Here is a 25,805-nt window from a genome sequence, read left to right as displayed (position 1 = left end):
CCTGGCACCCAGCAACTGCTCCAGAAATATTCATGATTATTACTATTATCTCATACATTGGTATTATTTTTGCACTGGATAAATGCATAAACCATCCACCAGCATGATTTAGGATGAAAGGGGCTTTTTGAAATACTTGCTTTCTGATGACTGAAATTCCAATTTTAGATTTTTGAGTAAGACGGTCTGAGTTCTGAGTTCCACAAAGTACAAATTATGTGACCACACAGATAGTGGAGTAGAACGTACAGGAAGCCCTAGGATTCAAAGTCTTTGAGTTAGGTGCTGACTCTGTTCCTTATTAGCTCTGTGATCTTGACAATCACTGTGCCTCTACAAACCTCAGTTTCTTCATCTGTGCAGCAGAGGTAATAAAGATGAAAATACAATGGAGATACGAGGTTTATTTTGCAAGATCTTCTTTATTATATTTTATTTAAAATTTATATGTACTTATTTTTTATAAAAAATTATATTCATTTTACAAGATCTTCTGAAGGATCAAGCCAGATAATAGATGTGAAAAGCACAGAAATGCCAACATACTTTGCTGCCATGACTGGATGAGTTACAAATACCCATTATGATATGTGAATGGTATCTGTTTCATCTGGACCCTTGAGTTGTTGGGAAGAGTGAAAGAGCGTTTCTCTGACACTTAAGAGGTGAAGCCTGATTTAAGTTCTCCAGCAGAGGTGACTGTGGCCATGCTCATGGAGCTCCCCACCACATCCCCTTTGCCTGTCTGATTTCAGGCACCTGGGGTACGGCTCCCTGCACGCCAGGGTCTCATGGTGAGCTAGCTCAGGCAGTCTCCAAGTGTGGGTGAACCAAGGACACTGTGGCAACTTCAGCCAATGAGAGGTGGATACCCCAGCCTCCGGTGGAAAAATCAGAAGCATTCTGCTCGTTTCCTCAGAGCCCTCAGGGTTGCCTACAGTGGGACCCAGGGGAAGCCTTTACTGGCTTTCCTCCCTTCCTGGCTCACTGTCCACACCACCTCACTTCTGCTTCCTGGGATCATCTCCCAAATAAACTATGTGAACCCAGCTCCCCATCTCAGGCTCTCCTTTCAGAGGGGGCCACAAACTAAGGCAGTGACACATTCAGAACTTTCAAGGTATAACTGGCAATCTTCCTCACTACTCACGTTAGCTAAAACAAGCAGAGGCAAGGAGAGAACACAAAGGCACTAGGTGCTTAAAGCATGTGAGTGTGGTGGGTGGGTTTATGGAGGAGATACAGTATCAGGAATTAAATAAAACATCCAGAGGACACTGCTTTACCTCAGCAAGTTTGTCCTCTGTCAGTCCTAGTTTTCAAGTGCCTTAGTGGACAACCAGGGAGAAGATCTCAGATTCAAAGCTTTGCTATATGGAGGCCTTAATGTTACACCCCTCTCTTTTCTATCTTTTCTACCTCAGGACTTGGATTTCAACCAATGCCCTGAATCACCTGTGAAAGAATCCGTGGCATCCTCTGGTGCTGGCATAAATGGAATTCAAATTTAAATAGAATTACCATCCACTGAGTGCCAACCAAGTGCCCAGTAGGTCGTTATGTATCAATTGTAGCTGTAAACTACAAATATGGATTAAGTTTACATAAAGGAAAAAACAACGTAGCTCAGTATTCTATGCAGTAGGGTGTGTCTTAGAAGAACAAACATATTGAGGGTTTGTAATGAGCACTGAATAATGAGGAAAGCCAGGAAAATGATTATACAGCACAACAACCAGAAAATGGGATACTCAAACATGATTAATTTCTATTAAAACATTAAAAATAAACTTCCATCAGGGCTAGACTTAACCATGGGATGGAGCAAACCCGAGGCTACCGATAGGACTTAGGTTACTAAACCCATTTAGTAAGGGAAGAAATGAAAGTTCAATTGAACACAGCACAACCCTAGAGTTTTCTAAAACACACACCAAATCATGAAATAGTTTCCAGCTAATTTTGATTTGACTCAGGGATATGGAGCTTTTTATTAGCTTGGCAGTGACAGCCTGGCTCCATTTTCCTTTTCTAATCTTATATTCCCAACCCCCTATCCCAGTCAGTTCCCTTTCTTGCTTCTCCAAACATGTTTTCCACATTCTCATCTCTGTGCTGTGGTTCAAGACACTGTATCCTGTATGGACCACCCTGCACTTCCCCTTTCTTCCTATCCAAATACTACCCATCACTGATTAACTAAGTAACACCTCCTTACAGGCAACATTTCAGGTACTATTTTATGGCTAGGTTATAAAAACCCATGTAGATCTAAGTCTCCAGGACTATGTTTAGAAGACCTGGATTTGAGTTCTAGGCATTCACTAGCTCTGTTAACACTAGGTAAAGTCATTCAGTTCAATCATTCATCAGTATCTTAATGTACAACCTCTAGTGCTGGATGCTAGAGCTACAAAGATGAAGAAGATATGGCTCTGATTTCAAGGAGATCACAACTGAAAGGATATTAAATTCTTAAAAAAAGCTGTAATTATCACTGTATAATTAAGAGATTCAAATGAGATAATGGAAACAATAGTATTTTAGAAATGGGAATAGGTATATTAAATATAAGCTATTTAAGAATCATGAAAACTAGGTTTTGATTTATTTAAAACCACAGTATATTCCTTTAGAAACCACTCATGTTTAGAATGCTAATTTACTGTTTAGAACTGAGGTCATTTTGAGATTCTAGTATCCTGCCGGCTTGGAAAGACCTCTTAGTTAAGCTATATGTATACCTGTGGACCTTTTAAAAAGGCTGCTGCTCCCTAAAGAGCCCAGTGAAGGTACAGGCTAGAGTGTGTTAACATTTTCCAGTAATAGGGGGCTTTTGCTAGGATTTTTCTTTAAAAGGGCTGCTTGGGCAGAAGCTCTTACTAGGTTTGAGCTAAAGCAGACTATTTAGATTCATAAAACAGTCAGCTGATAAACTCTAAGACTTTTACATTTGGTAACGTAAGAGACTCTTTATCGAATGACAAGACTATGGATTAAAAGTTCTGCTAATTACATTTCTTACTCAAGCTGATTATCTAAACTTAGGTCACACTGCAGTTACAGAATAACTGGCTAAATGAATCCAATTTCCATCTTCCTAAAATTATTTTAACTCTCCTAAAATCCACCTAACACTTATTTTCTTAATGCAACAAATTTTAACATACTTAAGAATTTTTCATTTGAATAATACATAAATGGAAGTATTTATCTCCCTTATAAAATGAATTATTTCACAAAGAACAAAGTGCCTGCTAATTACAGAAATAATACTTAAGTTGTCAAGGAAAGTAAATCACCCTTTAGTTTTGCTACTGTTAATTAACAAATAACTTCTTGTTATGGTTTCTTGTTGTAATAAAGAACAATCCTAAGGACAGTCCAATTAAATAGAGATATAAATTAATGGAAAAAAAGAAGAAGAATTGTGTACTATTTCAGTGACTCTTAACTAGGAAAAAAATGTGATACTTACAGCAGTGGCTCGAGAGAGTTCCCTGCATGTACTGAGCAGTCCGTTCTGTAAATCGTCCCTCTGCAACACCACGGTCTGAATGGCTGCTGGGTTATCTGCATTCATTTCTATCTCCTGGCTGGCTGACAGCAAAGCTTGCTCAAGCGTGTACTATCAGAATAAAAATAATTACACTTAATGTTCTGCATCATTGATTTAATCCTTTTTTACTTAAGTTATCAATGTCCTGATAATGTAACATCAACTGTAGGTAATAAATGTAATTGTCCTACCTTCTCCTTGTGGAGTTGCTGAAGTTTCTCTTCCAGAGCATGTACCACTTTATCTTGTTCACATAATCGGCTTAACTTGGCCTAGGTTGTAAGAGAAGATATCTTTCATTAGCAATTTTTAATTTTTACTGCAACTGGAGGTAGGTATAATAAGAAAACACACTTAAAACAGCCATCAAATGCCTAATTAGGTCAATCTTTATTTTAATCCAGTGAGGTAAAAATTAAAATATAGCTTTTAAAGATAGAATTCTTAAAAAAAAAAAAGCATATAAAGTGAAAAGCATTTCAACAATACTATTTAACTGATGCAATTCATAACATTCTTAGTAATCAAGCTGTCTCATAGGATTTTGACCAATCATCGCAATATGGTTAAGAGATATACGTAGCCCTTAATTAAAACACCAATTGGAGTCGGTTTTCCTATTTTAAAAATTGTGTCCTTAGAAAAGAATATAATTAAAAGAGGGCTTCTATGTGCAGTAATACAAATAAAATATTGCTAGTGGAGAAAAAACACTTTCAATAGTTACAGGCTTTAATTCTTGGTACTTCTCCAATTTTCTAATTGTGAAAAATATGAGCGGGTACTCCAATAAAATTTCAGCACTACAATAAGCTATTTCTCCACAGGTCTGAAGATAAAAACCCTGGACAAACTGTAAATGTCTCCCAAACTTTACTGCATAGTAATAAGAAATTTGAGACTTTACTTTGATATTCATCTATTTATGTACCTACCTGACCTTTGTTAGACAACAAAATTCAAGCTATATGAAGTAGAATATATTGAAACAAGAAGGAAGTACAACTCCATGGAATGAAACCAGGGGAAATGAGGAAAGAATGAGATATAAGGAAGGAAGAATACATGGTAGGTCAGAGATCTAACATACCAGATTAAATTTAAAAAAAAAAGACTAAATTTAATTAAAAAAGGAGGCAGCAGTTAAGAATTTTTAGAAGTTATGTCTCTTTTGAAGACATGGATAATTTTACTTTGTCTGCAGTCCACCATAATTTTTTTTTTTTATCAGAAATAGTCTTCTACTTTAAGTGACTGTTAATGCGTTTGACTGACTAACTATGGGGAGGTGGCACAGATCAGGGTGTGATGATTTAATTTAATCTAAATGCTTAAGAAGAAAATGCTAATTTATTTGATGCTTTTTTAGAGGGTGAGTGAGGAGGATTTGCATCATGCTTATTTCCAACGTTTTGGCAGAGAATATGACAGAGCACGGACAATATATAGCATCCTAATACTTACATCAATATCTACTTCTTCAGGTCTGTATTTGTATAATGTACCTCTACATTCATCTTGTGACAGCTATAAGGAAAAATGTCATAAAACAACTTTAAAAATAATGGAAAAAATATATTTATTTCAGCCTATAGTTAATATTTCAGATTTATATAACATTAACAAAAATGGGATTTTAAGGATTCTTATACATTTACAAGTTTAATACAAACATAGATCATTACAAAAGCAGAGAAATATTTAACAATGATATAATATGCAAGATACGTAAGAATGATGGTAAGTTTGTTGGACAAAATAGTAAGCTGGTCAAACAAAATTACGCAGCACCTTACACTTTCCATTTGTAAGACACACATTATTTAATGAAAACTGACAAGCACAATCATAGCAACTGTATTGAATCAAATATTCGAATCAGGAATATTTCAGCAGTCAAAACCACCCTTCACAGTATACACATAATCACACAACTGTGTATGTGTACACTCAAATGCCAACACGTCTTAGTACAGTTTTATTAACAAAATCTAGAACATATTGTATACATAAACATAATATATAAACACACATACACAATATAGACTTATCTTGTTCTTCTGTCTTAAGAACTAAAAGATAATGGAGGAAAAGGATGGGTTTAATTGAAAAGAGGAGACTCATTCAAAACCTTATAAAATTGAAAGCCTATCTTAAAAACTATAATGAACTACAGACTGTCAAATTTCATAAAAGGTCTTTGTTCATTGGCACCATTTGTTTTATTATATTGTAAGGAATTATTATTCAGTGTATTTAAACTTCCTTTCTTAGGCTCCTTCCAAATATCTTTTGGTCAAATTCTCATTTCTGGTGGTGCTTACCAAGATTTCAATAGCCACCCCAGTTAGTAATACCACAGATCCCATCATAGCCTCTGCAGGCAATATTTCACTCTCTCTCTCTCTCTTGTCTTTTGACTTTATATTGACTGCTAGGCAGTCACAAAAACATAGCAGGAAAAATTTAATTGTGGCTCATTGCATTTTTACAAGATGGCACACTTTTTCTGAAAGTGGGGATGGGAGTAATGTATCCCAACTACATTCTAGATTGGAAAATAAAATTTCATATATAGAATACAAATGCATAAGAATTTATAAGTTACAACTATATATGTCTTCTCTGTAAAAAAACTACTTGACATTTACATCTTTAGAAGGAGGCATAATTTAAATGGCAGATAATTCTGAATGGATCTAGAAATGTGGGGATCAGGAGGTTAAAAATACAAGCACTCCAAATATACAATAATAAATCCTGGATTTACACATTTCATTCCAAGACATTATTTTCACATACCTCATGCAAATGAATCTGTGACTATTTAAGGGTATGTACAGTGATTTCTAAATCACAAAATTTTCATAGAAATGAATATCACATGAAAAATGAATTTAGTGACAAAGGTTGAAATACTTGTGCATTATCTTAAAATAACAATCACTGAATATGGCCAGAGAAGTGTCAATTCCAAATTAAAGCACCAAGGTCCAAGAAAAAAATTTATACTCCTATCTGGGAGAAAAAGAAAGAAAAGGCTGTGAAAAGTAAGTTTTAAAATGCTTAAATCCATGATAAAAAATGTAAGACAATGCCAAGATCAAATTTTCTCATTTGTAAGATAAAAGATGCAAAGATTTTACCTAACAAATGTCCAAACATACTTGGCTTAATATTTAAAGTTAAATGTGAAACAGCTTTACTCAACCATGTAAGTATAATCTGAATAACCAGTCGACAGTAACTAGTGGTCAGTGCTACAACTAGATTAAAATATGAACTGGATTCTATATCCCAAGATCAACAGGTAAAAGACTAGTATTTTAAAAGCTTAGTAAGGGAAATTTAGGATATTGCTCTACTATTTTTATTTAGGGAATCTTATTATATATTCACTTTCATACTACTTGGCGTATTATGAGAAGGAAAACTATGTACTGTATAGTTTATCATTAGAGTGATATATCCTTAGAGCCATATAAATATACTGCACACATAAATTAATTTTTGTTGTACCCTATATTTTTGGTACCATTTAAAATTTTATTTAAACCTTTCATGAAGTCACTTAATAAAGATATTTAAATTAGATAAGTAACAAAAATCCTAACATAACAAACTTTCCATTATACATAGCTTTTACCTGTCAGAAGACCACAAGGAAACAAGATAGTTCTTTAAATATTTATCTTTTAAAGATGGCCTGTTTTCCGTGATGAATTACGGAAGCTTTTCTCAAGAAAAGATGGATATAATTTATTAAGGAATAATTTTTAATCTAGAATTGAAGACATCTTCTACTTAGTCCTTAATATGAAAATCCTACTAGTAAGAAGCACGTAATTTTGTGAATATTCTGATTAACTCAAGTTCTGCATAAAATGATGTTTAATGGAAGTATTTTTTATTTTTCAAATTCAACTTAGCAAGAAAAATTTCTGGGTTTGAATACTTTTCTTGGCAGGACCTCAGCAACTAGCAAAGGAAATGAAAATAGGTTATGTAGTAATTACACAGGCTTGAGCCATGCTCAAGCTTCGATTCGAGAAGTGTTAGGCTGGCTTTACTGACTGTATAGGATATATGTGTTATATTTTATTTAGAAAGTCAGAACTTCTTCATAAAGAGATTTTTAATAATCTTCGAAAAACCGGCTTGGCATTATATTAAATTACTTTTGTCAATTAAAATTCAGCTTTCTACAGTATCGCTTTTAAGTATTTGAAAATTGTATTTATAATGGTTTTAAAGGATATGAATATATATACAAACCATAGAAGGATTTTCAAGGAAATACTTGATAAAATGAGACATTATATCCTATGAGGGCTCAAAAATGCTCATAGGGCTGTAGGCTTTGTCAATATTAGTTTGTATTTTTTTAAAACAATCATTTACCAGGTGATTAATTTCACTGACACTATGTTGTAAAAACCCTGGTACAAAAAATGTAATTGTAAAAGGTGGTAGAATGATTTATAAATGCAGAGGCATTTTTCAATTTGATCAGTTATTCAGCATTTGTTTTGATTCAGTTTTTGGTCCTTAGTTTCTATTACTTATTTCAAGAAAATAACTGCCTAGGTAATTTCTCAGGTGTCCTCTTTCTTCTTAGAAAATGCAAACTTTATTAAAGGCCTTCCTGAGGGAAAACGTGAATGGCTGATGCAAAATAACAAGTCATAAAATATTTTATTACCACGCCATTTTCAGTTAAATTTCAGGAACCTGGTTAACACAGCATTGTAATGCAACATCAGGAAAGTAAACCATAACACTGTACAATATAAACTTTCCAAAGATTTTTTAATGATAATTATCTATGATCTTTCTGATCATTACGTTACCATATTGTATCATGTTATAATGGAAACCCAGAGAAGAAATAAGATTTAATTTCAGTTTATGCAAATTAATAGTTTAAGAAATGTGTCTGAACGTCACTTTTCTTCACCAATGATGTCCTGCAATAATTGTGTGCTTTTCTAGTGGATGATTAAAAAAAGGAATGCCAGAAGACTCTAGATTTGAGAGCGCTGACAGTCAACAACGATTACCTGGTAATCAGTGCCCATCTCATGCCCATGCATGGCTGCTGAGAGCGGGCATTCAGATCTTCCTGTTCTGTACAATTTGTTTTTTTCCTTCAAGTATTAGTAAGAAGAAATATATTTATATATCTATTGCTTTCAGTATGCAAGGTCAGTGATGTTATATACCAATCTGAGATAGCACCACATTTGAAAACTCCAACCAGAACTTTTCATGCAACTGAGTAATTTCAACCAGCAATGACTTCTGCATCAACCCTGATTACTGACCAACATAAAAAAAGAAAAAAAACAAGCAAACCAAATGGATAACCCAGGCTATTATCCCTTTTATTAAAAATATACAAAACATGAAAATTGAAAACATAACCTATCAGAACAAAATGCCTCTGAACTCATCAATTTAACAATATATAAAATGACTAACTAACAGCTTCAGACACTGAAATAAAAACCGGTGCTAAGGTTTCTCAGAAGGGCATTTTGGAACGGAGTGTCAAGGCTCTGTAATCTGGTGACTTTAAGAATTCAAAGATTTCCATTTCTTTTGAAAAGTAAAGCTGTTCAACTTTAAATATTTAATACTCTGTTCATCTCTATTGCAAATTAAAAGCTATGCTCAATCACATAACAAACTTTAAATATTTTGAAAACTGTTTTCTGAAATAGGAGTCACACTCCCACCCACTGTATCCACCTCCCAGTTCCCAGGTTCAGGACGCAGGCTCAAAGGTGACAAGGGGAAACCACAGGCCTGGAAGCCAGTGTGAGCTCAAGGTGCATCTTTTCACCAGGTGCTTTTACATATTTTCATCAAAATGCATTCATTTTTCATGTTAATTTTTGCCTTCTGTATGATTTTTAACATATTATAACAGATCATACATAGGACACAGTAATTTGAAGATGTTGAAGTGGAAGACGCTGATGTTGCAAAACACACAGCTAAGAACACATTTAGACCATGAAATACAAAAAAAATTGGATAGGAATGTATAAAATGACTTTTGCAGATCTGCAGATTGCCAAGGTCCTATGTTAAAGCCAGCCAACTCCAAGGCACACATTTTGAGTTAGAGAAAAGAATGGGGTAAGATATGACTATCCTCATGACTGCAGAAGAATGATGAAAATCAGGGAAAGACTCCCAGTGGTAAGAAATGGCTATCCTTAGGTTTTACCAGAGCACGGCATGGAAACGAGATTTAACTAAGTCCCATGCAAATATAATCTATACCTAAAATATTGACGGTAGAGGTTGGGGCTGCCCCTGAAAGGAAAAAAAAAATTAAGCTGTCCCCCAAAATCAGTTACAATGCTTTCAGAGTTAATAACAATTAATGTCAATCTGGTAAAAATTTTACAAATGTACTGCAGACCTCCAAGTACATATCAACCAGATACTCTGCACAAAAACTTCAGGAAAATGGCACACTTAATATTCAACGGCAGAATGTTCAGCAAAGCCATGCTAAGGACACTGCAGCATCTTGAAAAGCGTGGATGAAGTGCGTTTTTCCAAAGGAGACATAAACAAAAAATGAAATAGGAGAAACACTAATGTCATGAGGAACTCTGAGGATAAACCAAAAAGGGTCACTGGGGGATTTTGCAGATGGCAAAGCAGCGTCATTCACTGTCCAAGACCTTACTTGCTGGTACAGTTGGGGTCTTAGCGCCGAGTTCTCAATCATTGTGTGAACCATGCTGATAATAGGTTCATTTTCTTTCATCTATTTCAAATCAGGAGGAGCATACAGCAAACATCAGTTTACAGCATAGCTAGATTTGAAAGACGACACTGTAAATATAGCCTCTACTTCATAGTGCAGTTGTCTACATTTTACCCCAAGGTTGAACAGATTTAACTTGTATAAACCATTTCATCCAAGTACTACAAGCTGCAATACTTCCCTTAACATACCTTACAATACCTTAAAATACTTTCAAGGTTATAAAAAAAGCTTACTAATTGCATTATTACGGCAACTGGGTTTTACTTCATAAATATAATCAATACAGTCAATTAATGAATATTCCTATGAATACTAGACTAGATGGTAAAGTATCATGATTTGAAGTATAAACCAAGGTGTGAAAACCTATGAACTTAAAAGGAAAAAAATGGCATTATTGATTACTCACTAAAAAGCTTAGAATATTTAGTTCTTCATAAGGGTAATCAGAAAAATATTGAGTTCTCTATAAGTATTAAAATTCTGTAATAGTGTGTCTTGTCACTTAGATAATCACACATTTTATTAAAGTTGTCTTGATAGAAATTTGTATCCTCTATTTTCGATTTTCTCATCGTGTAACACCATATGTAGAATTATTTCAAGGACGTGCAAACTAAAATTTAATTAGGAAAGACTCAGTGTGTCTCCCCAGCTCCAATCATGTTTCACATTTCCAGCTATGTTTTTCTTAATTACTGCCTTTATAAAAACATCTGTTTTAGCAGGCTCTGGACTCAGGTGTGGTAGCATTCAAAAGACAATCAGCGTTATATACAAAGGAAAAAAGGTCAACAAAGTCTGTACTGTTTGTAAGCAGACAAATTGGTTTTTAATTACAATGTGTGACATTTAGTTTACACAATTTTCATCCTCCACCATACTATAGAAAACAAGCATTTCTATCATGGTTAAATGCTATTTGTTGATTTAGCTAAATCTACAGCAAAAGTTTACTAATCTTAAGATTAATAATCACATAAAATATAAAAATAAATCTTGAAAACTGTGTATCTAGACAATTTTATTTTCAGCTCAATTACCAATGTTTCATATCAATAAAATCTGTTTAGTTGTCAAACTTCGAACTCTTGGTAACTGGTTTAATCACTTAGAAAAATTTGAGATAGTTTATTTTTAAATGTACCCATCTACACATTAGTTAAACTTGTTTTTCTCCCCCAATGTTACCTAGTAAGGGACCAAGGTTTTTACTGGTGACCTCTCATACACACAATAAACAAATGTGTGACTATATAATTCACAATTAATTTTTTAACAGTGTTGGAAAGTAACTTAAAGTAACTTCAACTACAGATAAAAATTTTTCTTCAGGAGAAAAAAATCCTTTTATTACAAATATGTAAGACCTCTTTATATTTTAAAGTGCCATGTTTTACTGGAATGCTAGTTACTTATCTTAATCAAATGTTGATCCTGGAATAAAGCTTTTTGTTTTGGCTTAATCATTTGACTGCACTGATACACATTTCATATAGTAAAAGCAGTGTAAATGTGTACTGATTTTTAGTGTTATTTAATTTTAATTTTCAAAGTGGTCTCATCTATACTTGCTATTTTTCAAAACCATGTCATGGAAATTAGAATAATACCTGACTCAAAGATTACTGGGCATGGTGGGGTGGTGTCAGGAGCATCTGTGGTTAAGAAATAGTGCAGATGAGACAGTATCCAAATGTAAGGGGGTACTCAAGGTGAAACTGAAAGTGCCCACTGAGTCTTGGAAACCTGGCACTAGACCTGGGCCTCTGTGCCAAATGGTGAGGTCTGCCAATATTGCTCAAACCATAGGCACAGTCTGAATATGGTATAGATTAATGACTACTGTTTATACTCTAGGCCTGATTAATTTATTTAAAAATGTATTTAAAAAGGGAGAAGGGGCAAATGGTTTCTGCAGAAGGGTAAAGAAGCCTGACTTATTTAGTGGACTACTTTGAGAGGGTAAATATATATGTGTGTGTGTATATATATATATATATATATATATATGTAAAATATATATAATATATATATATAGGAAGCCATGTATGTGATTTAAAAATGCCTATTTAATTTACATGCCCCGAATTATTAAATATTAATCTTTGCAAGAAGAAACTGAATTAGGAATAGAAAAACTAAAAGCGAAAATAATATTTAAAGCATACAAACTGCAGAGTGTTTCAGAGATCACTTCCAGAATTGTTAGCTTTCATTGGGAAAAGTTTCAAACATGCATAATCAAATTCTAGAACATTAGGATTAGAAGGTGTCTCTGGAAGCTCAACAACTTAGTACGACAATGGAGTAAAAAAATTTGAGAGGAATTATTTTGAATTGTGTGACTATGGATTTTTTCCCCCCTTTATCTGTACTTCTCTACATTTTCCAAATTTTCTCCAGACTAGGCAGTGTGTTCCTAATAAAAATAATAAATTACTAAAGAGTCAAGGATAGAAACATGTAAACATGAAATAAACTAAATTAATGGAACAACCATATCCTCTAGCAAATGGTGACACAAAGAGACTAAGGAAAAAATTTCAGCACCAAGTACTCCTATCATATTCAAGGCTGGGAGTTAAGGTGCAGGGAGCCTATTGGAGTCCTCTGGTGCAGGGAGCTCAGAACTACAGAACTGTTCGCACGGCCTTTACTCTTACTCTGTCTTAGGAATCTGTATCCTCATCAGAAACTTACTGGAAGAAAATGCTAATTAAAAAAACATAAGCAACCCAATGCATCTGTGAATACAGAGGATTATCTGTAATATCTTTTTTATTATTGGTTTCTTCAGAAACCAAAGTTCAAGCTTATTTATTAGACCAGCGGTTCTTAACCCACATCAGAATCACTTGAGGAGCTTGGAAATAGACACCCTGACTCCCAGATAATTCTAATATGCAACTTGAGAATTTTTGATGTAGACAGTACCATTAAAACATCAAGGTGACAGGCTGGTTTGAAGATTCCTTTGGTAGAAATGACTATGATGTTCTCAAGGTTTTCAAGTAAGTCAAATATTATTTAGTAAGTGTTCTTCAGTTCACATACTCCTTGGGATCCCACTACTACTAATCCCATAATTATTCAAGTTGGAGAGAGATGGGATAAGACTATCTGTAAAGGCAGAAGCAGTGGGACCATTTCAGAATCCCCTTGGGCACCACACCTACCAAAGGGCTTTTAGGATGACTGGGTAGTGGGCTATGAAGGATGATCTGTGCAGGTAAGTGGTCTTCCTATGTGGTGATTCTCCCCTTGCATATGGCATGCAACAGCTGAAGCCACATAAGCACTATTATCAGGATCCCGTATGATGGGAGATTGGTCCCTATTAAACAATTTCAATGATCTGATCCAAACTTCACTCTTCAGATTTACTGAGTTGGAAACACTAGATGTGCTTTATCTCCAGATATATACTAGAAATATGCCAGTGATTCCTTTCACTAAATCACCTCTGAAATAGTCTATATTTTAATTCTTAGAAACAGACTTGTTTCTGTAACTTACACAGAAACAACACATTCTATCTGGCTTTCGCTAGGTAAACTTTGTAACAGCTTCAGATTGAAGCAGTGAGGTATGACTCCCCTCCTAACTCCACCCAGAACCCCAAAACAACCAACATAACACTCAATGAGCACCTGGGAATTTCCAACAGTTCCCTTCTAGTTTGAATACTGAGCCTCAGACAGCATTATGACAGTGGTGTGAACAGCTGACATATTTTAAGGAATCAGAGCAAGAGAAAGACTAATTAGTACGTAGAGGATGTTTCTAATAATTTCCTTGAAAATGAGTAAAATGCTCTGCTTCCTGCTTTAATTCCTTCTCTGAAGTAACAGGTAATACAGGTTTAGGTTCCAGTTAATTGCTAAATTATAAAGCCATTATAAGAGGCCCATTATTCTGTAATAGTAAAAATGAAAACATATGATTCAGGCATCACACCGTTTTCACAACCAACTTCAGCAATAAATTAAGACAATGTAAGTGGAAACACACATAGGTCATGCTAATGTGTATTTGTTTACAACACACACACACATATCTTCACTTGAAATTTTTAAGTCCAACTGTTTAGAAAAACTACCTGAAAGTTTGATACTTAATTCTAGCCTCTTTCTCAGTCCTGAGGTATGTTGGGCTAATATGAACACAGAGCATCCTTTGAAGTTACTCTCATAAGTATCTTGATTAAAAAACCCATCACCAAAACACTTAATGCGATTCTATGTAACTGTCATACTTGCTAGGATACTGAGTTGGGGCGGAAGACACCTGTAGGCTGGGAAGACACCGCGTGTGTGGAGATAGGGACCACCTCAGTCCTCAATGGCCTGCATCCTGACAGCACCGCCTCCCGTTTCTTTCAGGGTCCTGTTCATATACCCATCACTTCCTATGAGCCGTATGTGAAAAAGGTTTGAAAGCACTAAGATAGAGCTTCTAGTTCAGGAAAACTACATTTTTCTTCTTTCTTTGGTGTTCCTTGTATTTATCTCAATAGTTCTCAAACCTGACTGAAAAAAAAAAATCACCTAAGGAGATTTTAAAACATATGCAGGGCTGGGCTTGGCCACTCTGACTGGGGACCAGAGGGCAGAGGGCCATGAGTACTGTACTTCTCTTTCTGTCTTTCTCAAGATCCACTGGTTGTTCTGACAGGAAACCAGGCCTGAGAACCACAGGCCTGTTCTGGCACTAATTCAAGTAACTGAGGACTCATTCAACTGTCACCAATAAGGAATTTTTTAAAGTCCTAGTGTTTCAGTATTAGGTGTTGGGCAAACCATCAGAAGATGAAAAATTTCGAACTTAGTATTTAAACCCCAGTTATTCTTTGTCTTTGTACAAGATACAGCATTAAGAGACTTAACTCCCCTTAAAGGTCAACTGAATCTCCTTATTAATAATATTAGTGGACTCAGCAGATCATGGGGATCTGGGGTGATAATCAGGAGTCCAATTTCCAATTTCCAGTTGTTCTAATTAGAAGTTTCAAGTGGAAACATCAGTTTCAAAGTCTTTTATCTGTATAGTAATTACAGCAGGTACCAATGCAGAAGGAACAGCATTTTCTAACTCATGAGATGAACACTCCTAAATAATTCCGGGGGGAAGGGGCAGGAATGAAAAAGATTAGCAGGGAGCAGACCCAAGTTGGTCATTGATGTAATTTATCCCTGGAAAAGATTAATTCTCCATCCTCCTTTAAGTATAAAGTGATTAAGCAGTGGCTTAACTGCTCTTCAAAGTTTATATGATAAGCCATTTAGAATAGCAGTCCACAGAACTTTCTGTGATGATGGAAATGTTCTATATTGGTGTAGTCCAATATTGTAGCCATTAGCCATATGTGGCTCCTTAGCCCTTGAAACATGGCTAGTGTTGACTGAGGAAATGAAATTTACTTTTTTAATACTGTGACTAACTTAAATGTAAATTTACATAGTCATGTATGGCTAGTGGCTGTAATATTAGCTAGCAGGTCTAGACATTCAGTGAAGTATAATTTTCCCCCTGATCTGGATCTCATTTCCAGAAGGGGAACGTATTTGCTCGAGCTGTCTTGCAACCCAGTTTCCTCGGGTCCGAATGCTGTACCGGCAGCTTCGTCCATTGTTTGAGCAGGCAGTCTGGGTGTGATTTCTCTGCACCCTAAAGAGCTTTTGTCCTTCACTGATAATCAATGAGAATACCCATTTCTGTGCTGTCATTTTCCATTTAAGTGGAAAATGGACTCTTCTCGAGTTCTTAATGACGTCTTAGGAAAAGAATTTTTCAGCTGGGAACCTGTCTTAACAATAGCAAGAAACCCAGATAGCCAAATCACTTTAGAAGCCAGTTCTCAAGAATGTCCTCCTGTGTCTAGATCAATAAACTCTTAGGATGTGTGGCAAAACTAAAAAGCTAAGAATTGGACATGCCTAGGGTGAAGCTCTGTGGAACGCAGGGGTCTTTACAAACAGGTCATTTAGATAATGACAATGTAAATGCCGTCCACTCTCACTCCAGGCACATCTGAAAGTCCAAGAACCTGAGATTGAAGGGTATGACTACCTATTGAAACTACTCATTGTTTAACAGGGAGCAGGGAAATTTGAAGTGACTTTTTAAATAGAAGAATGTAAATAAGTCTCTTCTAACTGATGGGGCAAAGTACTGAGGTTTTTGACTTTGAAAAGTTTAAAGCAATCTAAATAAACAGTCCATGTTGTGTATGTTTTCTAAAAATAAAATTTTGGAAAAATTTTACTATTCTTATTTCAGAAGAATCAATGGTACGTTAAACGATGTAGCTAGACTATATATATAGATATATAATATTTCCTCTTCCTTCAAGGGAGAAAGATCAAAAAACGGAACAACAAATTGGGACACTGATGTAGAAGTCCAACATTTATCTTAGAAGAGAAAAAGGAAGCATTTCTAAACTGGCTTCAGGAATAGGGATAAAGCCCATTATTGAAAAACATTAAGTACCTGGACCCAACAGAATGAAATCTCTCTACTTACAATGTCACTTAAACTGTTGAATTTTTAAGGCCACCGTTTTGACATATATACCCGTGGTACACTCTGAAAGAGATTAATGTCTATCCAAATAATTTACTTACAGTGAGTTTCACCCCTTTTCACCTAAAAGTCTTTTAAGTTTTTTTTTTTTTTTTAACTAAAATCCTTTTGGCTACAGTATACATTTTACAGATCTGGTTTTTACTTCAGTGGCTTAATCTAGTTTCCTTGTTTAAAGACTCTTAACCATGTTTCTTACACGTAATATATTATCTGATGCTATCGTCTTTAGTTCTGGCTTCCGCAGGCAACCAGAAATATTAAAATAACTCAAAATCCCTTTTGTAAGAATGCTTTTTTGTTTGACACGGTCATATATTTTTCTCTTTGTATGTATTTTAATGATAACCATTTTAAAGGGACAAAGCATTCCAAGAGTGAGAATCTTACATCTGTCAGTAAAAAAGTTACTTGTTCTGGCCATGGGTAAATCTACTCTACAATATATTTGAGCTTTAAATAAAAATTAAAATACCGTCTAAGTACAAGGATCTGGGTTTTATAAATAGCAACTGTCTTCTTACTGAGTTACTACTGGCACTGACTAGTGGAATTTCTACCATTAATTCAAAGACTTATCAGCTTATGTTTTAACTACATAATCACACCCTCAGGTCAATCCTAGAAATGTTTCTGGCATTTATGCTCAACTCTATTTCCTTCCTGGGCTTTGAAAGTAATTTAAGAATTGTACTTTGTAAGCACTTAACATCCTGCCTTACATTAAAACTATAAATCTTTGCTGAATGAGTTTTCTAGAAAAAAAATAAAAATAAAACAGAAGCAAAAGCCACATTAGACTATAAAAATATCTGCTTTTGTTAAGTAGGAAATAAAGTTACATATAGATGATGCATTTAGGAGAGGTGGCGGAGGTTTTTTTTCTCTCATTTTGCTATCTTGACAGGAGAAAAACCAGTATGTAAATAGGAGCTTCTCAGATAACAGAGATCAAACAACCTGACACAGAACATAAAGACAGTTCCATTCATTTTGAAGGAAGTCAAAATAGATACAAAAAAAAAATAAGAAAATTCATTAATACAAGGTATTCACCCTACCTTAGTGATTTAGGGCAAGTCATTCAACCGGCCTGAATGGGGATAACTGGCCTGCATGTTGCAGTGGCCAATTGAAGTAATGCAAATGACAGTGCTTTGGAAAATAGTAAATTGTGACGGACTGTTAGGAAGGACGAGTACTGGATAGGTATGTAGTGGAGAGACTGGGAGTGCTTTTGAGATAGTATTTGACAAACTGAGTCTTGGGCTGTAGGACAGGGCTTATAGGGAAGGAAGTGTTTTACAGGCGGCTGTAGTGCTGGAGTGAGGGTTTGAATGACACAGCAAACCCCCCCCCCCAAAAAAAAACAGGGAGTCTGTGAAATTTCCTGAGTTAGCTTAAAGACATAATGTGTAAGGTACTTTTAGTACTGCCTAAACTAGGTGACTAAATGGTAATGAGCTTAGTGCACTTAAGGTGTTATCGTGGCCTCTACTATCTGGAATAAACACCATGTAGATAACATAATATGTATTCAGCTAAAACAATCTGTTCAGATAGTTCTACAGAATCTCCTAATTTCCTCATTTCCTGTAAAGCTTTTTAAATATATTTTTACTCCAGTTCCAAGGTATTTTCAGCTTTAATATGTGTTGGTGTCATACAGAGGAAATAATTAGGAGGGGATACAACTCAAGGACCCTGTCTTGCTTAATTCTGCTTTTTTAATACATTTGTAGAAATCTCTAGGCTAAGAGTGGTGGAAAAGCAGGCAGTATACCAAGGATTGTCACCTCTTGGGTCCGTCCAGGTCATCTGTCATTTGTTTTTCTTTTCATCCACCAGGCAATTGGAATGTGAAGGACTGGTACCAGGTGGTCCTGGCCAGAGCTGGACCAGAGACCTAGGCTCATTTTCCTCTCTCCCCTTGGTCTAAGGTCCTGATGCTCTCCAACAGTGAGCTCTTCCCCAAGGACGATGTGCTCATTAAGCGCTTGTGACATCAGAGAGGTTAAAGGTGGAGAGTAATCTGAACCATTATTACTCTCAGTTTTTGGGTCAGGGAATTGAGGGATAAGATGACCACCTCAATTTTGGACATGTCAGGGATGTACTGAAGGTAGAACTTCCAAATGGAGACACTATAAGCAACCAGAAACACGTAACTCAAAATGCAGAGGCATTTTAGACCCTTTTTGGGTACCTCTTAACATCCTATTAGCCTATCTTTGTTTCAACTCTTGCTGAGTGAACCCCCTGTGTGCGGGAACCCACTGGGCGCCCATGTGTGCATGATTTAGATGTGCTGGAGTTAGTCTCTAGAGGCAACCCTTGGGCAAGGGGGAGCGGGAGCCATCCAAATGCTTCACTCTGCTGTTGTTCAGTTGGTAATTCTATCGTGTTTCATTTGTTTACAAATGTCAGTGAGATGAGGCCCAAGTGGCCTATGACAGTTGATAATATCCCTCCTTCCTTGCTCACTCTCTTTACTCCTGTACCTTGCATCACTTTCCAAAGTAAACTTCCTGCAAACAAGTCCACATCCAGGAAGCCCACATCACAAGCTCTGCTTTCTGGGAGAGATGCAGGGGCTAGAGACAAAGAGAAAGATACAACCCATAGAACTGAGAGAACATCAAGAAACAGGGAACTTCTCCAGGTAAGGTTGAGAAGGGTGAAAATAGCAAAAAAGGACAGCTGAGTTCCTGGTGAGATAGAGGAGAACATGATAATAATGTGTAAGTGGAGAGGCCAGGAGATCAGAGTACTGAGACTCATACACAGTCTTTCCACATTTTAATTCTAAGCTATCCACTGTCAATTTACTTAGTCTTCTTAGAGTTCTGCAAATATGATGTCCTGTCCTGCTTAAGTATTTCCTGGTGTCATCCTGCTCTTCTCACTACTTCTATGATCATATATGCAGAGGAAGGGGGAGACAGAAAAATAGAAAAGAAGGGATGGGGTGTGAGGGAGAGAAGAGATAGGACTGCTCTTAATTGCAAGGCATAAGAAAATACTGATGATATTCTATTCCATGTAACTAGTTTGAGTTAGTGAGTGTTAAACAACATATTTTCTATTTTCCAGTTTCTTTAGTTTGGTTTTTCTAAATGCCTTTTCTATATTCCCTAGAAACGTTATTTCTTAATCTCTCAATCATTCCTAAAAATAGAATCTCCAGGAACCCTTGAAATATTAGAGAAAAAGGGATCTTGCTAAATAGCTCAACAGAATGTGAAGCTGCCGAACTGACATGAGCCATGAAAGCCATCAAGAATCTTTTCAATCATCTTAGGATTTCTTTCCTTGTAGGGAAGCTGTTGTTCATGAACACAAAACAACAAAATACAAAAAAAACTACTACTGAATTTTTACCTTGAATGGTTTCAGTACCAATCACATACACACCATTAATTGTTTCTTTTTGCATTTCACTTGGCAGAAGTATGTTTAAAAGTGGTCAGAGTTCCTGTCTGCATAGTTTTTTTCATTGTGGTTTCTTAAAAGGATGTATAGAAAGTGTATGGCTGAGGAATGTCCACATGTGTTAAGTGGACTTTTCTTCCAAAAGTCACTAATAGTTTTAGTACACAATGCATAAAGTATTCACGTGCATAAAAAGAATTACATCATAAAATCTGAATGCTATTGTAAAACATTTCCAAATTAGAAAGTTACAGCTTACTCTTTAAGATGTTTTAGAAGTATTAAGAATGATTTTCTTCTCCTCCCCACAAGCACTTGGCAATGCTTTTCAAAAAATGTACTGATAACAAAACAGAAGGATTTAGCTGTTGACTTTTGCAAACATTAAACATTTTCATGGCACAGAATATACCACACAAGTATGCCTGAACTGTATTTTTGCTTTATTGTACCATGGCAAACTGGTTGGTCATGAGAAACTTCCAGTTTTTCCATGAGAATATGAGGATAAGGTCGTTTAGCCATCTGGCTTTGAAGGCTGTTATTTTATGCAATATTTAGAGATGACTTAAGTGTATTCTAGCTGGTGGAAGATGGCTCCAGCTGGTAGAGGCAAATGAGTTTCATTAATTGTAGCAGCAAAGGCATATTCTTTCCACAAAGAGCTTCGGAGTCCATAGGGAACAGGAACTCCCTAACATAAGGGTGGCTGACTGAGGTACGTTCCTTCCCTTCCTGTTGGATGCAATTAACCATAGTGACTCTTGAAGGGAGAGAAGTAAAGGCAGGATGTTATAATTTTAAGAACAATTTGTGAAAGCAAATTCAATGTTACAATTTTATATTTAAAAGAGGAAGGAAAATACCTGCTGCCGTACCAGTGGAAGTGAAGCTCACGTCTGAAGAAGCTGAGCTCCATTTACAGCAGCAGGTATTCTCTAAAAGGGAGGCTGCCTCCTGGAGTGGTACAAGCAGGATGGTAGGGTGGGGACCGAAGAGGGCTGATTGTACTTTACTCAGAGTTCAGCACGCTTGCAAAGACTTGTGAATCTTTGCTCCAAGTCACTTGATCCTTCTGTCCATCCCACCCTACTTATCTCTATCTCAGTTGCTAGCATCTCATCTGCTGCTGTCATTGCCTATGTGGAAAGCTGGCAGGAAGGTTTTAGGAAGGAGAGGGCAACGTCATCTAGACTCTCTCATAACTGCTTTTCAATCACTAAGAGGGAAAGTTAGAAAGAAAAAGTGAGGGAAGAAAGAAATGGAGGGAAAAGTGATGGGAATATGTTCTAATTTCCCCATTCCTACTAACCTTCCCCGTTATGGCTCACCACAAAAGCTCCAGCTTTTGTTCCATCTCTTCATATATGGACAGGCTTTACCTAGTTTCTCTCTTTAAGCTCCTGGTCTAGTTTCTAAAACCCCAACTTAGTCCTTTGGTTCAACCCCTTTGCTCAGTCCTGGTCCAGGCAACAGGAGCCAAGTCTAGACCCTGGGGAAATCCTTACTAGGTGACAAGATCAAGAAATTTTAAGCCCCTACTCCCATTATTAGACCTGCTAAAGAGGACATAAGTTCCTAAGAACCAGGGAGGGCACTCTGAACACATTTTCTGAGAGAGAAGTTTTCCTTAATATAATTTTGGTGTATGATACTGTTAATCGAGTTTTTAGGTATATTACTAAGCTAAATACAGCATTCATTGGCCTTATTTGGGAATCTACCAGGGATGTTATTAAAAATACTTAATAACCGAGAGAGAACCAAGATGGCGGCGTGAGTAGAGCAGCAGAAATCTCCTCCCAAAACCACATACATTTTTGAAAAAACAACAAATACAACTCTCCCTAAAAGAGAGACCAGAAGACACAGGACAACAGCCAGACCACATCCGCACCTGAGAGAACCCAGCGCCTTGCGAAGGGGGTAAGATACAAGCCCCGGCCCGGTGGGACCCGAGCGCCCGTCACCCCAGCTCCCGGTGGGAGGAGAGGAGTTGGAGTGGGAGGGAGAGGGAGCCCAGGACTGCTGAACACCCAGCCCCAGCCACCCGCACTGGAGTGCAGACACACAGTGCGTGTGTGGGGTGCTGGAAACTAGGGAAACAGGACAGTAAGACCTGTGAGCGGGTCCCTGCGGCCGGCATCCTGGGAACAAAGAAAAGCGAGTGCTTTTTGAAAGTCTTAAAGGGACAGGGACCCCACAGCTGGACAGAAGTGCCCCGGGACACCTACTCCAGCAGCAGGGAATCCTGGGGAACTCTGGGCTCCCGAACCCCCGCAGCGCAGCTCGGAGGCCCCTCACTGGAATAAACAGCCTCCCGCCTGTTCCCCCTCCAACGCAGCTCCGCCTTATTGGAGAAGCAGCCCGAGCCAGGCCACGCCCACAGCAACTGCAGAGCTAAATAAACTCCACAGCGGCCGGGCAAGATCAGAAGCCCCATCTGCACACAGTTGCCCAGCACAAGCCACTAGAGGTCGCTGTTCTCCCAGGAGAGGAAGGCCACAAACTGGCAAGAAGGGACTTTCTCTTACCCAACACATGCGCCAGCTCCCCACAAATATATCTATTGCCATGAAAAGGCAGAAGAAACTGATACAGACCAAGATCACAGAGGCAAACCCTGAGAAGGAGATAGACCTAACCAGTCTTCCTGAAAAAGAATTAAAAATAAAGCTCATAGGGGGCGGAGGCAACATGGCAGCGTGGGTAGGACAGTGGGAATCTCCTCCCAAAAACATATATACTTTTGAAAATACAACAAATACAACTAATCCTAAAAGAGAGACCAGAAGACACAGGACAACAGCCAGAATACAACTACACCAGGGAGAACCCAGCGCCTGGTGAAAGGGGTAAGATACAAGCCCCGGCCTGGCGGGACCCGAGCGCCCCTCCCCCCAGCTCCCGGCGGGAGAAGAGTAGGCAGAGCGGGAGGGAGACGGAGCCCAGGGCTGCCGAACACCCAGCCCCAGCCATCCGGGCCAGAGTGCAGGCACAGTGCATGCGTATAGAGGGCTGGTAACTAATGAAATAGGGCAGCAAGACCTCTAAGCGGGTGCGAAAGCTGATGCCCCTGTGACAAAGAAAAGTGGAGGCTTTTTGAAAGTCTTAAAGGGACAGGGATTTAACAGCTGGACGGAAACAGCATAGGTCACAGCCCAGTGGCAGGAAATTACAGGGAAAACTGGGCGCACTAACCCCCTGGGCAACAGCTCTGAGACCCCTCACGGAGGTAAACAGCCAAACAGCCCCCCGGTCCATTACCCCTCCGGGCGCTGCGAAAGCAGAGAAACAGCCTGAGGCAAACCCTGCCCACAGAAAGGGAGATCCATCCATATCGGCCAGGCAAGACACAAAGACCCAGCCTACTCGCAATTACCCAACACAAGCCACTAGAGGTTGCAGTTGTCCCAGTAAAGAAAGGCCAGCAGCAAGTGGAAAGTTTGGCCCTCCCAGCCGACAGTCAATAGCACCTGTCAACATGAAAAGGCAAAAAAATATGATCCAGACAAGACTAACCCAGACAGCTTCGGCATCTGCTACATCTTCCCCTGAGAAGGAACCTGGGGAGATAGATTTAACCAGTCTTCCTGAAAAAGAATTCAAAACAAAAGTCATAACCATGCTGATGGACTTGCAGAGAAATATGCAAGAACTAAGGAAGGAGAATTCAGAAATAAAACAAGCTCTGGAAGGACTTCAAAACAGAATGGACGAGATGCAAGAGACCATTAATGGACTAGAAAACAGAGAACAGGAACGCAGAGAAGCTGATGCAGAGAGAGATAAAAGGATCTCCAGGAATGAAAGAATTTTAAGAGAGCTGAGTGACCAATCAAAAAGGAATAATATACGCATCATCGGAATAGCAGAAGGAGAAGAGACAGAAAAAGGAATAGAAAATGTCTTTGAAGAAATAATTGCCGAAAACTAACCCAAACTAGGGGAAGAAATGGCCTCTCAGACCACAGAGGTACACAGAACTCCCATGACAAGGGATCCAAGGAGGACAACACCAAGACACATAATAATTAAAATGGCAAAGATCAAAGACAAGGAAAAAATATTAAAGGCAGCCAGAGAGAAAAAAAAGGTCACCTACAAAGGAAAACCCATCAGGCTATCATCAGACTTCTCAACAGAAACACTATAGGCGAGAAGAGAATGGCATGACATACTTAATGCAATGAAACAGAAGGGCCTCGAACCAAGACTACTGTATCCAGCATGAATATCATTTAAATATGAAGGAGGGATTAAACAATTCCCAGACACACAAAAATTGAGGGAATTTGCCTCCCACAAACCACCTCTACAGGGCATCCTACAGGGACTGCTCTAGATGGGAGCACTCCTAAAAAGAGCACAGAACAAAACACCCAACATATGAAGAAGGGAGGAGGAGGAATAAGAAGGGAGAGAAATAAAGAATCATCAGACCGCGTTTATAATAGCTCAACAAGCGAGTTAAGTTAGACAGTAAGATAGTAAAGAAGCTAACCCTGAAACTTTGGTAACCACAAACTTAAAGCCTGCAATGGCAATAAATTCATACCTTTCAATAATCACCCTAAATGTAAATGGACTGAAATCACCAATCAAAAGACACAGAGTAAAAGAATGGATAAAAAAGCAAGATCCATCCATATGCTGCTTACAAGAGACTCACCTTAAACCCAAAGACATGCACAGACTTAAAGTCAAGGGATGGAAAAAGATATTTCATGCAAACAACAAAGAGAAGAAAGCAGGTGTTGCAATTCTGGTATCAGACAAAACAGACTTTAAAATAAAGAAAGTAACAAAAGACAAAGGACATTACATAATGATAAAGGGCTCAGTCCATCAAGAGGATATAACCATTATAAATATATATGCACCCAATACAGGAGCACCAGCATATGTGAAACAAATACTAACAGAACTAAAGGAGGAAATACAATGCAATACATTCATTCTAGGAGACTTCAACACACCATTCACCGCAAAGGACAGATCCACCAGACAGAAAATAAGTAAGGACACAGAGGCACTGAACAACACACCAGAACAGATGGACCTAATAGACATCTACAGAACTCTACATCCAAAACCAACAGGATACACATTCTTCTCAAGTGCACATGGAACATTCTACAGAATAGACCACATACTAGGCCACAAAAAGAGCCTCAGTAAATTCCAAAAGACTGAAATCCTACCAACCAACTTTTCAGACCACAAAGGCATAAAATTGGAAATAAACTGTACAAAGAAAGCAAAAAGGCTCACAAACACATGGAGGCTAAACAACACACTCCTAAATAATCAATGGATCAATGACCAAAAGCAAAAGCAGTCTTAAGAGGAAAGTATAGACCAATCCAAGCATATTTAAAAAAGGAAGAACAAGCCCAAATGAATGGTCTAATGTCACAATTATCGAAATTGGAA

General features: G+C 37.5%; 1 protein-coding gene across 8 annotated transcripts in view; it reads right to left on the bottom strand.

The window, feature by feature from the left end:
• PLEKHA5 (pleckstrin homology domain containing A5) overlaps window positions 1–25,805 on the bottom strand; it is a 223,793-nt gene that overhangs the window by 26,959 nt on the left and 171,029 nt on the right. For 5 of the 8 annotated variants that reach the window (XM_057491825.1, XM_036889356.2, XM_036889355.2 and 2 more), the window contains 3 exons: window positions 5,024–5,086; window positions 3,751–3,831; window positions 3,479–3,628 (listed from right to left, as the gene is read on the bottom strand). In XM_057491825.1, the coding sequence (XP_057347808.1) occupies window positions 3,479–3,628; window positions 3,751–3,831; window positions 5,024–5,086 (294 nt within the window). Of the gene's footprint in view, window positions 1–3,478; window positions 3,629–3,750; window positions 3,832–5,023; window positions 5,087–5,595; window positions 5,632–10,265; window positions 10,396–25,805 lie in introns of those variants that run through there. The other 3 variants (XM_036889350.2, XM_057491824.1, XM_057491827.1) reach the window with 2 other exon arrangements.

The sequence above is a fragment of the Manis pentadactyla genome, chromosome 14, assembly GCF_030020395.1.
Source record: "Manis pentadactyla isolate mManPen7 chromosome 14, mManPen7.hap1, whole genome shotgun sequence".
NCBI lineage: Eukaryota > Metazoa > Chordata > Mammalia > Pholidota > Manidae > Manis > Manis pentadactyla.
This window is presented reverse-complemented; position numbering and strand designations above follow the sequence as displayed.